The 14,054-nt window shown below is 32.0% G+C and overlaps 1 protein-coding gene across 4 annotated transcripts in view; it reads left to right on the top strand.

Annotated features, from left to right (window-relative positions):
* AP1AR (adaptor related protein complex 1 associated regulatory protein) overlaps nucleotides 1–14,054 on the top strand; it is a 43,031-nt gene that overhangs the window by 10,798 nt on the left and 18,179 nt on the right. For 3 of the 4 annotated variants that reach the window (XM_051967133.1, XM_051967132.1, XM_051967135.1), the window contains exons 2-3: nucleotides 6,412–6,460; nucleotides 11,559–11,585. In XM_051967133.1, coding sequence (XP_051823093.1) covers nucleotides 6,412–6,460; nucleotides 11,559–11,585 — 76 coding nt within the window. Of the gene's footprint in view, nucleotides 1–6,411; nucleotides 6,461–11,558; nucleotides 11,586–13,309; nucleotides 13,360–14,054 lie in introns of those variants that run through there. The other variant, XM_051967134.1, reaches the window with a different exon arrangement.

Below are 14,054 nucleotides of genomic sequence, written 5' to 3'. Positions count from 1 at the left end.
TTTTTAGTTGCAAGCCCAATTCATTGATCTTCTCTTTCTTTTATGCAAGTAAGCATCTAGAATAAAATTTCCCCTTATTACCACTTTGGCTATATCCCATAAATTTTCGTATGTTGTCTCTTGAATGAAATTGATTGTGCCTATGATTGATTACCAGCCCCGAAATCAGGAAGACCTGGTTTTAAATCTGGCCTCAGATAATTTATACCTCCTAGCTGTGTGATCTTGGGCAAGTCACTTAACCCTGATTACCAAAAAAAAATTTAAAAATGGGGAATCAAGGGATTCAGAATTAACATATACAAATTATTTTTGATATTTTTTTTAAAAGTATTTTGCTTTTAGTTATTTCTTTGGAGTATTGGAAGATGTTTTCAAGAGGAGAATTACCAGGTCAATAGTAGAAATGTTAATTACCTTTATTTTTGCTAGTTTACTCCACATAACAGGGACTAGTGCCAGTTTACTATATCCCAGTATACTGGTTCAATGCGACTTAAGTCTCACTGAAAATTAACTTAGGAGAAAACTAATTTCAGTGTAATTTTTTTTTAATTATTTAAAAATTATTTAAAATTTTAAAAAATAATAAAATACTATTTTGGAATTATAAGACTTCAAATTCTGCTTATGCTACACCTCAGTGTAATCTTGTCCTAGTCTCTAAGTCTCAAGAGTTCCCTTCCAAGCACTCAAGTTCGTCAATCTTTTATCGCTTATCTTGAATCAATTTTCCCTAGATGTGACCACGATTGGGAGCTAATAATCAAATTTCTTCATGTTTAAGCCTGTATGGTCAAAGTGCCATAGAGAGCCAATCAGTTAAGCCTCCAGTGGAAAAAATGATGGTACTTGAAGCAACAGAGAACAGGTTTCTTTCCCACTCAGAAAAGTATACTACATGATCCCATTTTCTGACATAATTACAAAAAAATCCTAAAACTAAAGGATATTAATATAGAGAACTCCATGTAATGTCATGAATTATTTTCTTTAAAATATATTAATATGCATCTACATTTAGCAGGCTTCCATTAATATTGAATTGGGAAACTAGATGTCCTAACTTAATAAAATTATGCATAAAATAAAAACCTTCTGAATATTATCATTTTGTGACATCATCTTGTCTTTTAAATTCCTCAGACTGTCAGTTAAGTGACTGCTGATAAGTGAAAGATTATTTGTATTTGAGTATTGTATGTTAAACTAATTTGTTCTAGTTTTGTCTTCTATATACTTTTTTTTTCCTCATGACTGCTTAGAGCAGCTACCCCAATTTGATAACTTTGACTTATTATACTTGGAACCTCTGAAAAAGGAATAGAAAAATCAGATAGGAGCTTTTTAAAATAATGATTTGTAGATTAGAGTCAGCATAGTATATATCTTTCTCAGTATTTCAGATGAATATAGTATGTATGAAGAATCAATAATTTCAAACCTTCAAACAGTTTCTAGTTGTATCAGACTATGCAAGTCACTTAACCTTTTACTCTCATCTATATAATGGATAGAAGTTTCAAGGCAATACAAATTTAATCTGAGGTCAGGAAAAATTTCTCAATAGCTGGAGTTTTTTTAAAATGGAATGACTGTCAGGAGAGGTGTTGTGTTCCTTATCTTTAGAGGTCTGAAAGCAAAGTTGAGATGAATACTGATTGCATGTGTTATAGTGGGAATTTCTTTAGTGTATGGTTTGGATCTCTGTGTCTGCTAAAATCCCTTCTAAATCTCAACTTCTATGACTCAAGTACCTCGTATTTCAATATTAGAATGAAGTACATACTTGTAAAATGCTTAGTAGTCAATAAAAGGAGTTTTATGTAGTTATACCTGGAGAAGAATATTCAGAACAGAAAAAGATTGTTAAGGGTTCAGCCTTAATTCAGTTTAGTGCCACATTCCTGCCTTTGTTTTGCTCTTAATGGCCCCCAGTTTGAGCTTGAAGGAAGAATTGAATCATGTTTATAAGTATTGGGGGAAATAATATACTATTAAGGAAAAAGAAAAAGAAAACTGTTCATTGAATTGATGAGTAGACTATTAGTGCTTGTATATGTAACAAAAGAGAATTTTTATATATATTGTGTATGTATATATAGATATACATATATATTATATAAAGATTCCATATACACACACATTGGTGGATGTCCAGTGTCAAAAGAAATAGATACAATTGCTATTACCTACCCAGTTTACCGTTCAGTAGTCTATTTGTGAGAATAAGTAGTAGATCTGGGAAGAAAAGATTTTTTAAAAGGGTTAACTATCTGAGTACAGAGTTGTGATGCAGAAAATATGGAAAGCTACTAGAGTAATTTTGTAAAATACTGAGAAAGATGTATATATTAGAATTATAGGAAGTTATGTCTTTGACTTCTAGAGACCTTTAATCCATCTTCTCATTTTACAGATGTTGCTCAAATTGACTAGAATGAGTCTATGCTTACCAACCCAGTGCTTTTTGAAAATTTCATAACACAAATCTACCTTACTTAAGACACATTCCATAATGTGGAATGAGTTTGAGTGTACTTTTGCCAAATTGTCCATCTTTCCTGCTTGACAACTTCTGGTGAAGGAGAAACAATCACTTCTAGAGACCTCCCATCACTAAAAACAAAAGTGTTAAAGGGGCTAAATAAAACAAAGCATCTGTCATTTCTCCCTTCTCTTGAAGGGATCAATATCCACAGTTCCCTGTGGATACTAAAGACTAAGGTCTTTTATTGCATTGGCTTCTGAAATATACCCAGTATAAAAAGTTTTGGACACTAGCTTTCCTTTCGAAGATTAAAGAGATTCAGACTTGGAAGAGACTAGTCATCTAGTCCATTCCCTTCCCTAATTGGAATTTCCTTGTAAAATATCTCCAGCAAGGGGTCAGCCATTATTTATGTCAACTTTTAGTGAGATGAACTCACTACCATTGAACTTATGAACCCCTAATAGAAACAGCAACAACTTTGGTCCATCTTCTAGGTAAAATTCTGCAGCAGAAATTGATTTTCACTGGTTAAATCCAGTTACCGTCCTTCTTTCCCTTTATCATTTCTAACTGCTGTGGCCTCTTTACTGTAAATGAATACTCAAATTCCTATACCCTACCTTCAACTTCACTTTTCCCATTGCTATCACACCAGTTTAGACAAATAAACTCTTGAACTTTTGCAGTCACCTCTAATGATTATATCTATTCTTCCCTTTCAATCCAATTTTATGTTTTGCTGTTGGAATTTTTTTGGCTAATGCACTATAGCACCCCATGTTGAACATAAATAATTTGTTCATTTCAGAACCGGGATAATAGTATAAAACTATTGATGCTCTGGTGTATTTTCCTTTACTTTCCACCAGCTACCTCTCACTGATAACATTTTTTTTATTTTTATCTCCGTGATTTGATTCATGATCTTGGCAATAATGATCCTACAATAAAGCTAGAAAATAACCCTTACCTTAAATTAATTTAATTTTTCATTTAGAAAATTGAACTTAAGTGAGTTGCCCAAGTTCATGTGGGTAGTAAACAGCAGAGCCAAGATTATACATAAAAATATACCTATACATCAGCCAAGACTCTTCTGAATCCAAATCCAAAACACTTACCACTACCCCCCCAATTAAGCATATCTCTGTTTTACTCACCTTATTTTTAATCAAATATTATCTCTAATTCTTGTTAACTAAGAGACTGAACTTCAGCCTTTCTAAGACTTACTTCCCTCATCTGTAAAATGGAAATAATAATCTCTCACTAAGTTCTTATGAGGATCAAAAATAACAAGTTTTTAAAACTTTAAATTACTCCATAAACTTCAACAACTACATTTGTGTCCTGGGGAACAAAGGACCCCCTTTAAATGAGGGATTCATGATAAGTTTCTCAATTTACAGGTGTCTAAAGTATTATGCCATCTATTATTGATATTTGTCCCTGCACACTGAATTCCACTTATTTTCGTTTCCTCTTCTGTTTGAAAAACTTTAAAGTACTCTTACTGATATATAGTTTTAGATTATGTATGGAATTATAGGATTTCAGAATTTAGACTCAACTGACATTTTAGTTGATTTATTTCATTATCAGATATCTTAGGTCAATTCAGAATATTAAATATAAATGGGATAATCCTGTCTTAATTTTCAGGACTAGAATCTCCTATGCTTATTCAATTGTTGAATAGCTTTGATTGCTCTAAAAGTCTTTTCTACATATTGAAATAAAATGTTCTTTCTTATAATTTCCACTCCTTTATCCTAGTTGTACCTCACAGAACAACAGAGAATTGTCCAAGTCCTCTTTCACATGGTATAAGAATAAAGAACAAAATTCAAGATTTTGAAAAGGCCTAATTTTTTTTTATGCCTCACTTTTAAGTTGACATCTTTTTTTAATAGTATTATTTTTTTCCAAATTCATGTAAAGATAGCTTTTGACATTCGTTTTTGTATGACTGTTCCAAATTTTTCTCCCTTCTTTTATCTTCCCTCTCCCCAAGATAAGCAGTTTGATATAGGTTAAATATGTGTATTTCTTTTAAACATGTTAACATATTTGTCATGTGCAAGAAAACAAGAAGGAAAAAACCACAGGAGAAAAAAAACAAATCAACCAACCAAAAATGTGAAAATATTATGTTTTGATCTATATTCAGTCTCAATAGTTCTCTCTCTGGATGCAGATGGCATTTTTCATTCCAAATCTATTGGAATTGTCTTGAATCACATTTTTGAGAAGAGCCAAATCCATCATAGTTGATCATCACATAATCTTTTTCTTACTGTGTCTTTGCAAGGCTTTTCTGACATCAGCCTGCTCATCATTTCTTGTAGAACAATAATATTCTATCACTTTCATATGCTATAACTCACTCAGTCATTCCCCAACTGATGGGCATCCACTCGATTTCCAGTTCCTTGCCACTACAAAAAGGGCTGCTGCACATGTGGGTTCTTTTCCCTCTTTTAGATTCTCTTTGGGATACAGACTTAGAGATGTTACTAACACTGCTGGATCAAAGGTAAACACAGTTTGATAGCCTTTGAACCTAATTCCAAATTACTCTCCAGAATGGTTGGATTATTTCACTAATTTACCAACAATGTATTAGTGTCCCAGTTTTCCCACATTCCCTCCAACAGTTATCATTATTTTTTCCTTTCATCTTAAGCAATCTGAGAGGTGTGAACTGAGGTACATCTTTCTTCTAGTTCTTCATGTAACATGGTTCCAGTCATTGTCATTGTTTGGCCTTTTTATAGATGTTTTGTTGTTTACTATTGCCCCATGTGAAAGTTATTAACTAGATGTGATCTGTCAACCAACACTGTGTTTATTTTTTAAGCAGTTCTATACACACATGGTGCTGCTTTTATTTATTGATACTGAATGGTAATGAATTAAGCAAAATAAAGTTCTAAAGTTTCTTATTTTTCTGGGGAAGTCAGTAAAGGAAAAGGAATATTTTAACCAATTTCCAGGTCATTTTCAAATTCCTGCTTTGTTATTTGAGATGGATAGTAAAGGGAAGCATTGGAATGTGAAGGGAATTGCCTTGATTGTAATTTTTAAAGGATGGATTTTAAATCAGGGGCACTCTTCGATGTTAGAGCTTCTTTTATGCTGATAATTATATTGACTAAAAAATATGATAATATTGCTTTTTAACAAATTGCTTTTAGTAATAATCCTTTTTGAAAAGATCTAGTATAAGGTCTATTATATAGCAGTTAGGTCTATCATATTGTTAAGTACTAGACATCTTGGAAAAAGAATTTATTTATTTGGCAACTTGTATACCTTTTATGCTGTAAACTATGGCAATGATAAATTTCAGGATTAGTAAATGCTTCTGTCTTTTTATGTAAATGTCAATTGGACATGATTTTTGAACTAATTTTATTTAATGTTATATAAAAAGCATACAATAGTCCATATTGATGTTGGCTTTAGGAGGTACCTTTTTCTGCTTTAGGGACATAGTTTCTGGCAAAATATTTCTATTGAAATAAAAAGGTAAAAGAATAGTAGCAAAGATTCGAAATTATTCATCTGTTTTGGGTAATATTTGTGTCACGAATATTAGTAAATAAGTGCCATATAAATTGAGTTAATAGTTAACTAAAATATTGTTTTAAGATTCTTTTTTAAATGAAATAACCGTTTAAAGAACAATTTAATATACATGTTAATAATTAAACATTTAACAACATAATTTAATAATGTAAGAGTCTGCTTCACTGACATTTATGGGAAAAAATTGTGGTTGTGATTTGCTGACTATATGAAGTATTTGAAGTTTTATAGATATACTCAAGAAAATGATTTTATCCTGTTACATAAAATAATATTGTGAACTGAATTGCATTCCTTAATGGTGAAATTTTTTTTCTTCTTCCCAGATCAAAGTATTTCAGGACGTGCCCAACAGGCGAGCATTTCACTATAGAGGCAAGTAGAATGCTGGATAACATATTAGGTACTTAATACATGTTGAATTGAATTAAAGAATTACATCTCATTTCATTTGTTAAACAAGTGTTTTATCTGCTGAACACTGAATATATTAGCTTGTTTTATTTGAGGAGAGGAAATACTATTTAACGAGAGCAATCATGAAATAATTATGAAATAAAATTGGTAGAGCACTTTATGAACATCTTGAATATAATGTATAAACTAATCAGAATGAAGAGTCCATCAGGAGTAGCTTTCTTAGAGAAAGTTTAAGTTTTTAACTAGGGCCCAAAGAAAGTAATGGACAGAACTGGTAGGCAAAGGATAGTGACAGAAAAAAGACCATTCAGAGGGGGGTGAATAGTATGTCAGAGATGTGGAACTAGTTGGTTTTTTTGTTGTTGTTTTGTTTTGTTTTGTTTTGTTTTGCACTGAGGCAGTTGGGGTTAAGTGACTTGCCCAGGTTCATATAGCTAGGAAGTGTTAAGTGGCTGAGATCAGATTTGAACTCAGGTTCTCCTGACTTCAGGGCTGATGTTCTATCTACTGCACCACCTAGCTGCTAGTTGCTATTCTTTATGTTTTGACTTCTATAATTTGAGTGATTTTCAGGAGCTGTTCCTCAAAAAACCTATTTTTCCTATCCTTTTGATTTCATTGTTTTGCTCTGGACACTATATGGACTCTATGAACCAACATTGTGTTGATATTTTCTTTCTCATCCCCTGTAAAGTTTTTCTTTTTCCATTTTCAAGTAAGAAAGCTTTTTTTTTTTTTTTAAGTTCTCAACTGGGTAATTTTTCAAGTCATTATACATTTAGGGTTTTTTTCTGATGTTGCTAAGTAAAATTTCATCCCTGAATTGTCTTTAATCTCATTTCTTTTTTATTTTCCTTGATTTTTTCTTTTTTGCCTTTCACTACAAGTCTCAGGGCAGTATGAAATAGAATGCTTCTTAGCCAAAACAAAAAATCCCAGAATTTTCAAGATAATACAGATTTCCTTCCACTCTCTCTTAAAGAGGCAGTATTATCATCACTTTTAAATGCAAAAATATAACACTGTATTTCAAAGACATGTTAAACTAATTCTTTTTAAAATATGACTTATAGAAGACAGTAGGTAAAATAATAGTTAAAATAAGATTATTTAGATAGGCTGTTTTATTGCTTTTGTATATATGTGTGGGGGGGTGGGGGTGGGGGGGGTGGTTTAAAAGTGAGTGTTCTCATAATAAAATCAAGCTACTTCTTCCCACATCATATAATCACCACAATTTCTGTGATGCTATAGTACTATTTTAGTAACTCATTGAACCTAGTATTATTGTTAATATTTTGTTAGAATGTTACTAGGTTTTTTTAATTAGATTTTTTAAAGTGCATTTTTTTGAATGGAGTCAGTCTTTTTAATATTTGTAATCAGTTTTTTTTTTTAAAATGTCTTTGTAGTTATAAATTACTGGCAAAATATACTTTGGTACCAGAAGGTAACATTTTGGTAAAATGTATTTTGCCTCATTTAATATTTTTTTAAAATGTAATGTTTAATGACAATCTATAGAATTCTCTATAGCTAGGTTTGTCCTACTGTGGGTGATCAGATCAGAAAGAGCTCAGAAGGTTCTACTGCAATTAATCACAAATAGTCCATAAAATATATATATATTCCTTAATCCCACTGATTTTTATCACAATAAAGATATTTCTTGAAATCTTTAAATGAATTCTAGTGATAGTGATTGCATGGTGATCCAATCTATTCTTATTTAATACTCCTATTAGCATTATTTTAATAAACATTTAATAAATGCCTGCTACCCTGAATTCTGAATATAGTTATAAACAGCCAAGTAATATAGTATGTTCTATGTGCTGGGCACTGTGCTAGATGCTAGAGATACAAATACAAAAAAAAAAGAAAAATTGTTGCTATCTTCAAGAAACTTGCAATCTAGTGGAAGGAAATAATACACAAAAGGAAATTGAAGAGGATTGAGATGGGGGAGTGGTAACTGGTGAGATGGCATTTTGGAGAAGTCTTTAAAAGTGCCATCTGGTGGAAAGGAAGGGATTAACTGGCCTGGGTCCCCTTCATAAACAAAGGTTTCCCTTTGTCTTCCAGTTGAAGGGGCAGAGAGTACTGATAACTAGTAAGGACCTTGTAGTAATAAGCTTCCTGGAGGGATGAATAGGGCACCTTGTCCTCAGGAACATCTGATGGGGAAGTCGAGAGGAAGAAAGTATACTAATAACTACTAATTGGGAAAGTAAAATAAGTGCAAAAAAGTTATACTAGCAAAATACTCTGACACATTTTGAAAGGAGAGATCTCTTTTTATCTGGGAAGGTTTCATGGACAAAATAGTACCTGAAGGAAGGAGTATGTCCACAAATAAAGATGAAGAGGAGTTCATTATTGATATTGGAAATGGCATGAACAGAACAATAGAAATGAGAGAAATCAAGATGATAACAGAGTTCAGCGATTCTTCGAGTTTGGCTGGAATGTAAAGTTAAATAAAGAATAGTAAAAGATAATCTGGGGCAAGTAGATAACATGATGAATAGAGTACTGGGTCTGAAGTCAAAAAAACATTTTTTTGAATTTGAATATAGCCTCAGCTATTTAATAGTTATGTGACCCTGAAGAAGTCACTTAATCCTATGCGCCTCCATTTCCTCATCTATAAATTATTCTAGAGAAGGAAATAGCAAAGCACTCCAGTGTCATTACCAAAAAACCCTAAATAGGAATGACAAAAATTAAATATGACTGAGCAACAACAAACAAAAAAAGATAAACTAGTAATATGGTTTAGAGCCATATTGTAGAGGACTTTGAATGATTCTCAGGAAATAATTCAATGTAGGAGTCACTCTTGAGGAACACTGTTGTGCATTGAAGTATGTGCTAACTGGGGACAGAAGAGTGAAAGATGAATTGGAGAAAAAAAATCTGGAACAAGAAAGACCAGTTAGAAAACCAATATAATAGATTAGATTAGAAGAGGTGAAGGCCTAAAGGTGGGATGATAGTTGAAAAGAGGGTATGTTTTTAAGCAAGATTTCAAAGATGTAATTGACAGGATATGACAAGTAATCGATTGTGTCTAATGAGAATAAGGGAGTAACTTAAAATAATTGAAATTATGAGCCTAAATAACTAAAAAAAGTGGTACTATCTATACAAATGAAATGTATAAGATGGAAAGATGAGTTCAGTTTTGGACATGCTGAATTTGATGGGTTTTGGTGTGAATTGGCACAGATGAAAGTAGAACTAAAGGGCTGGGAAAAGACTTTGGATAAATAAATTTTGGAGTCATTTATATGAAGAAGATGATAGGAATTATTATTAAAGAAACCATTTGTGAAGAAATTAGAGAAATGGGAATGGTGCCAAGAAAATAATTTGGGGAAATACTCATGTTTTAAATTAAGAATTAAAGACTCAGTAAAGGAGAAGGGAATGACTAAATAAAAGAACTTGTATTTTAGGAGGCAAAGCTATCAAAGCAGAAAGAGTACAGTGGATGAAAATGGAAAAAGAGCCACTGGATTTATTAACAATGAGGTTATCAGTGACCATGGAGTTGAGCTACTTTAGAAGAATGGCAGGAGATGGAATCTATATTGTAAAGAGTTGAGGAGAGGACATAAAAAAATAGAGAGAATGAATATAGACTGTTCTTTCTAAAAGTTTGACAGTATTAAAGAAGAAAGATATAATAGTGGAAAAGATTGACAGGGTCAAAGGAAGGTTTGTGGGCTTTTTTAGGAGCAAAAGAGAACTAAACATGTCTGTATCTAAGGGACGGAAAGCTTGAAAATTTATGGCAGAAAAATGATTCATGGAGCAAGGTTACAGAAGAGACAAGAGGCCATGATAAAGAATTGGCTTTGACAAGATGGCTCATAAATTTAAAGGTAGGCGTCTTCTTAGGGTTCACCTCAGACCATCCTTCCATTTTATGGATCAAGAAATGTTACTTAATGTTATATATCATAGGGACATAGTGAATTGAAGTAGTGAACAGTCTAGCAAAAAGCTGACAAATACAGAAATAGAATTAGAAGTTATAAAATAATCTTTAAATCCATACATTGGATAGCCATATATTAGAATGGATCTATCAACTTTGTAGAATCTAAAGGATCCAACCACAAAATAACTTTACAGGAAGCAAAGCCTATACATTTTTTCCATGTTACCTAGCCTTACTGAATTCTAACATATACACATCTTTTTAGTGTTTAGTATTAATAGCCCATTGAATAAGTCACTGTTATAAATAGTTGATTGTTTTTCAATTCTTGTTATCAAGCATAGTAGTTTGTGCTGTGTGGTATGGCTTTTTAATGATTTCAGGAGTCCATGCATTCCCTGTTTTATTCAATTAAGACAAATTATCAAGTTAAAACAAACATTTCTTGCTTCTGCAGCATGAAATTTTTAACATGAAGTTTTGGTTTTGTATTTTCACAGTGATGAGTATTGCTTCCATTTATTTTTCTTAAAAGTAAAAAAAAAATTATTCCTGAAAAAAGAACTAACATAGTAAGTCATGAATAGTTTTCATTATTGGAACTTTTGTTTCAGTAGAAGTTGTCAATCTTTGTATTAATCTGTCAAAAAAGACAACTTTACTCAAAAACTTATGGGTAAAATAACCACAAAGAATCTGATTTTAGAAACTACTTGTGAGAAAGAACTTTATATGAAAATACATTTGAATAGTTGGCTAGAAAATACTTAGCATTATCCTCTGAAAGAGTTAATGAGGCCCCAAAAAGTGATGTGAAGAATTTTAGCAATTGTCTATTTTGAAGGGAAAACTTTTTTCATTAAATTTCTGAATGAAGAGTTTTTATTTTTTGCTGCTGTTATAAAGTAATTAATTGCCTCCAATTCTCCAGAGTTGTTTGGAAAATCAAATGAGATAAATCATTTTATCATTTATTTAAGGTGATGACAACTGCAAGGTCCTTACAAACAGCTATATTACATTATCTTTAAAAATGAGATTACTATCATTTCTGGTAAGATGTTAAATATGTTAACCTCAATTTTTTTTGTTTCATTTTTACAGTTTGAAAATCTAGTAGAAAGTGATGAAGTAAGTATTTTCAATTTTTTTAGTATTGCAGAGTTGAAGATTCTTTATTTCATGGATAAACTCCTAAATTCTATTCAAATTTTGGTTATAATAACCAGGTGTATTTACCAAGATGAGTGAAAGAATAAATGAATTGTGTATAAATAGAAAAATCAAGTTCACACTTTAATTTGAAGAAATAATGTTAAAAATATTCTGCTTCATGACAGGAAAAAAAAAAAAAAAAAAAAAGCCTGGAAGTTCTAAAAGTACTACACTGTCGCAAATAGCAAAGGCTAGAGCTCCTTAACATATATAAGTAAGTCAGGTGACAATGCTGGAAGCTACAGGACCTTAGGGCCAGACGTGTAATAAGGCCTGGGAGACCTTTAATCTTCTATCTCATCTCAAGTGACTGGGCAAAGAGAGAATATAAGGAGAAAGGGCAGCACTATGATGCTGAGTTAATAATACCCTAGTTCTATACTTACACATTTAAATGATAATATTATTGATACAATGTGGTTATTTCTGAATTTTCTTTCTACTTGTCAGTTTTTAGATAGTTTAGAAAAGGAAATCACCCAGTTCATTTTCCTCTTCTAAAAACAATGTGAACATGTTAAAAATAACTGCAAAAAACTGCAAGTAGTTATCTAGGCTAATTCCCAGCAGCTATGCCTAAATGATCTAGTAGAGACACCTATTTAGTCTTCTTTTAAAGATTAAATTAAATCTTGTTTGGAAGTTTCATTAGCTTCTATGAAAGCTCAGGACAGTCAGTACCTTTTCCATCAGGAATTTTCCCCTGTATTTTAAATAAGAAAGAGAACTATATTTTTCTAATCCACTTTTCTCATGTAGAGGTAAAGAACAAATTTTTTTTTGTGATACCCTTTCATTTACTTTACTGAGCAGTGTGATGGAGTAGACTTGAAGTGGAAAACCTAGGATTCAGCCCACTAGTTATTGGTTTTATAAGCTTCCTAAACCAGTGGTTATATAAACCAACTATTTCTTAGGACAGTTGAGGAGAGGAAAATCCCCAGATCTGTATGTTTTTAATGATTTTATAACGTGAATATTTTTATTGTCATTCCATATCCTTCTCTCCAAGACAAATTATGCCAGTTTTTAACTTAAAAGGATTTTTATAGATCCTTCATAAGACCTGTGCTGTTCTGTATCACACCTCACCTCTCCTTCCCTCCGCCCTTTCATTTTTATTACCAGATTTCCCACAATATTTCAAAAAAAGATGTACATGGATGCTATAACTAGTGAAGACCTTTCAGGTTATATAGACTATTGCTTATAAATTCCCAAGAAAATGCCTCATAACAAGCATGACATACACCTTCTGAGTCAGTGTGGTGTAGAGAAAAAAGCATTAAACTTGGACTGGACAAAAATTTGCTTTTGAAGACTGGTTGTGTGTGATCCCTTATCTCTTGGAGCCTTCATTTTGGGGGGTAATAATATTTCTGATACACAGTTCATAAAGTTGTGCGTTAAGTATACTACATATTTTCTTTAGGATTTTAAGTTATTACACTACTATTTAAACTAATAAAGGGTTGAAAAAAAGATCTCGTAGTCACAGAGTTCTTGGCCATTAATTTTTGTGTTCACTCTTTTGTAATATAAGAATATTACTTTTTATGTCAAAGATAGTGAATTAGGACTAATAACTGAAGAAAAACTTAGCTCTTAAATGTAAATTACACATTTTTTGCTTCTATAAGTGGATCTCCCCCACCTCTCAGGAGATCAACTGCCCAAAGCCAGAGGTGAGGTAAGGTAGTCTTGTTCCCCCTCCTAGTTGCATTTGTATAATGTGAATCTAAAACTGTCTGTATGTCACAGTGTTATTTTTCCTTTTTAAGGATTATCTTGCTTACTCATTCGGTGGCTGTACCTTCTCTGTAGAACTCATTTTAGCCATATATTCCTCATCGTCTTTCATTCACTTGAATTTAACCCTGTTTGTTTTTTGATCATCTTTCCTAATTTACTGAAGTTGGTTAGAGGTTTTATTTCCACATTTCCATAATCCTTTTCTTTTTAGTTAATTCTTTTTAAAGGTGTTCTTAAATGTTTTTAAACAATTTGAGTAGAGATCTATTTTAATAATTTATTGTTTATTAAATTTTTAGTGGGGGGGGGGAAGAGGAGATTGAGGGAAGGGGATCTGTATCAGTGTATTCTTTGGAAGTGTCTTTTATGCAACTCTTACCATTTTAACTTCAAATCAAGTAACTGTCTTAACTTTAGTCACTATCAATATAAAGAGAAACCCAAAGTCCAGGCAGTCTGAGCTTTTGATTGTAGCTTGGTATTGAATCAAGCTTACTATATTGTAGGCACTAGGGGGTGCCTATCCCTGTTTATGACATTTCCTATGATGACATTAGTGATATGTTATGTTTGAGCCCTACTACTAACCAAAACTGCTACATCATCTTTATATTTAAAATAAAGTATGCTTTA

The sequence above is a fragment of the Antechinus flavipes genome, chromosome 6, assembly GCF_016432865.1.
Source record: "Antechinus flavipes isolate AdamAnt ecotype Samford, QLD, Australia chromosome 6, AdamAnt_v2, whole genome shotgun sequence".
In the NCBI taxonomy this organism is placed as follows: domain Eukaryota; kingdom Metazoa; phylum Chordata; class Mammalia; order Dasyuromorphia; family Dasyuridae; genus Antechinus; species Antechinus flavipes.
Note: the sequence above shows the minus strand (reverse complement) of the source record. Positions and strands in the feature narration are given on the sequence as shown.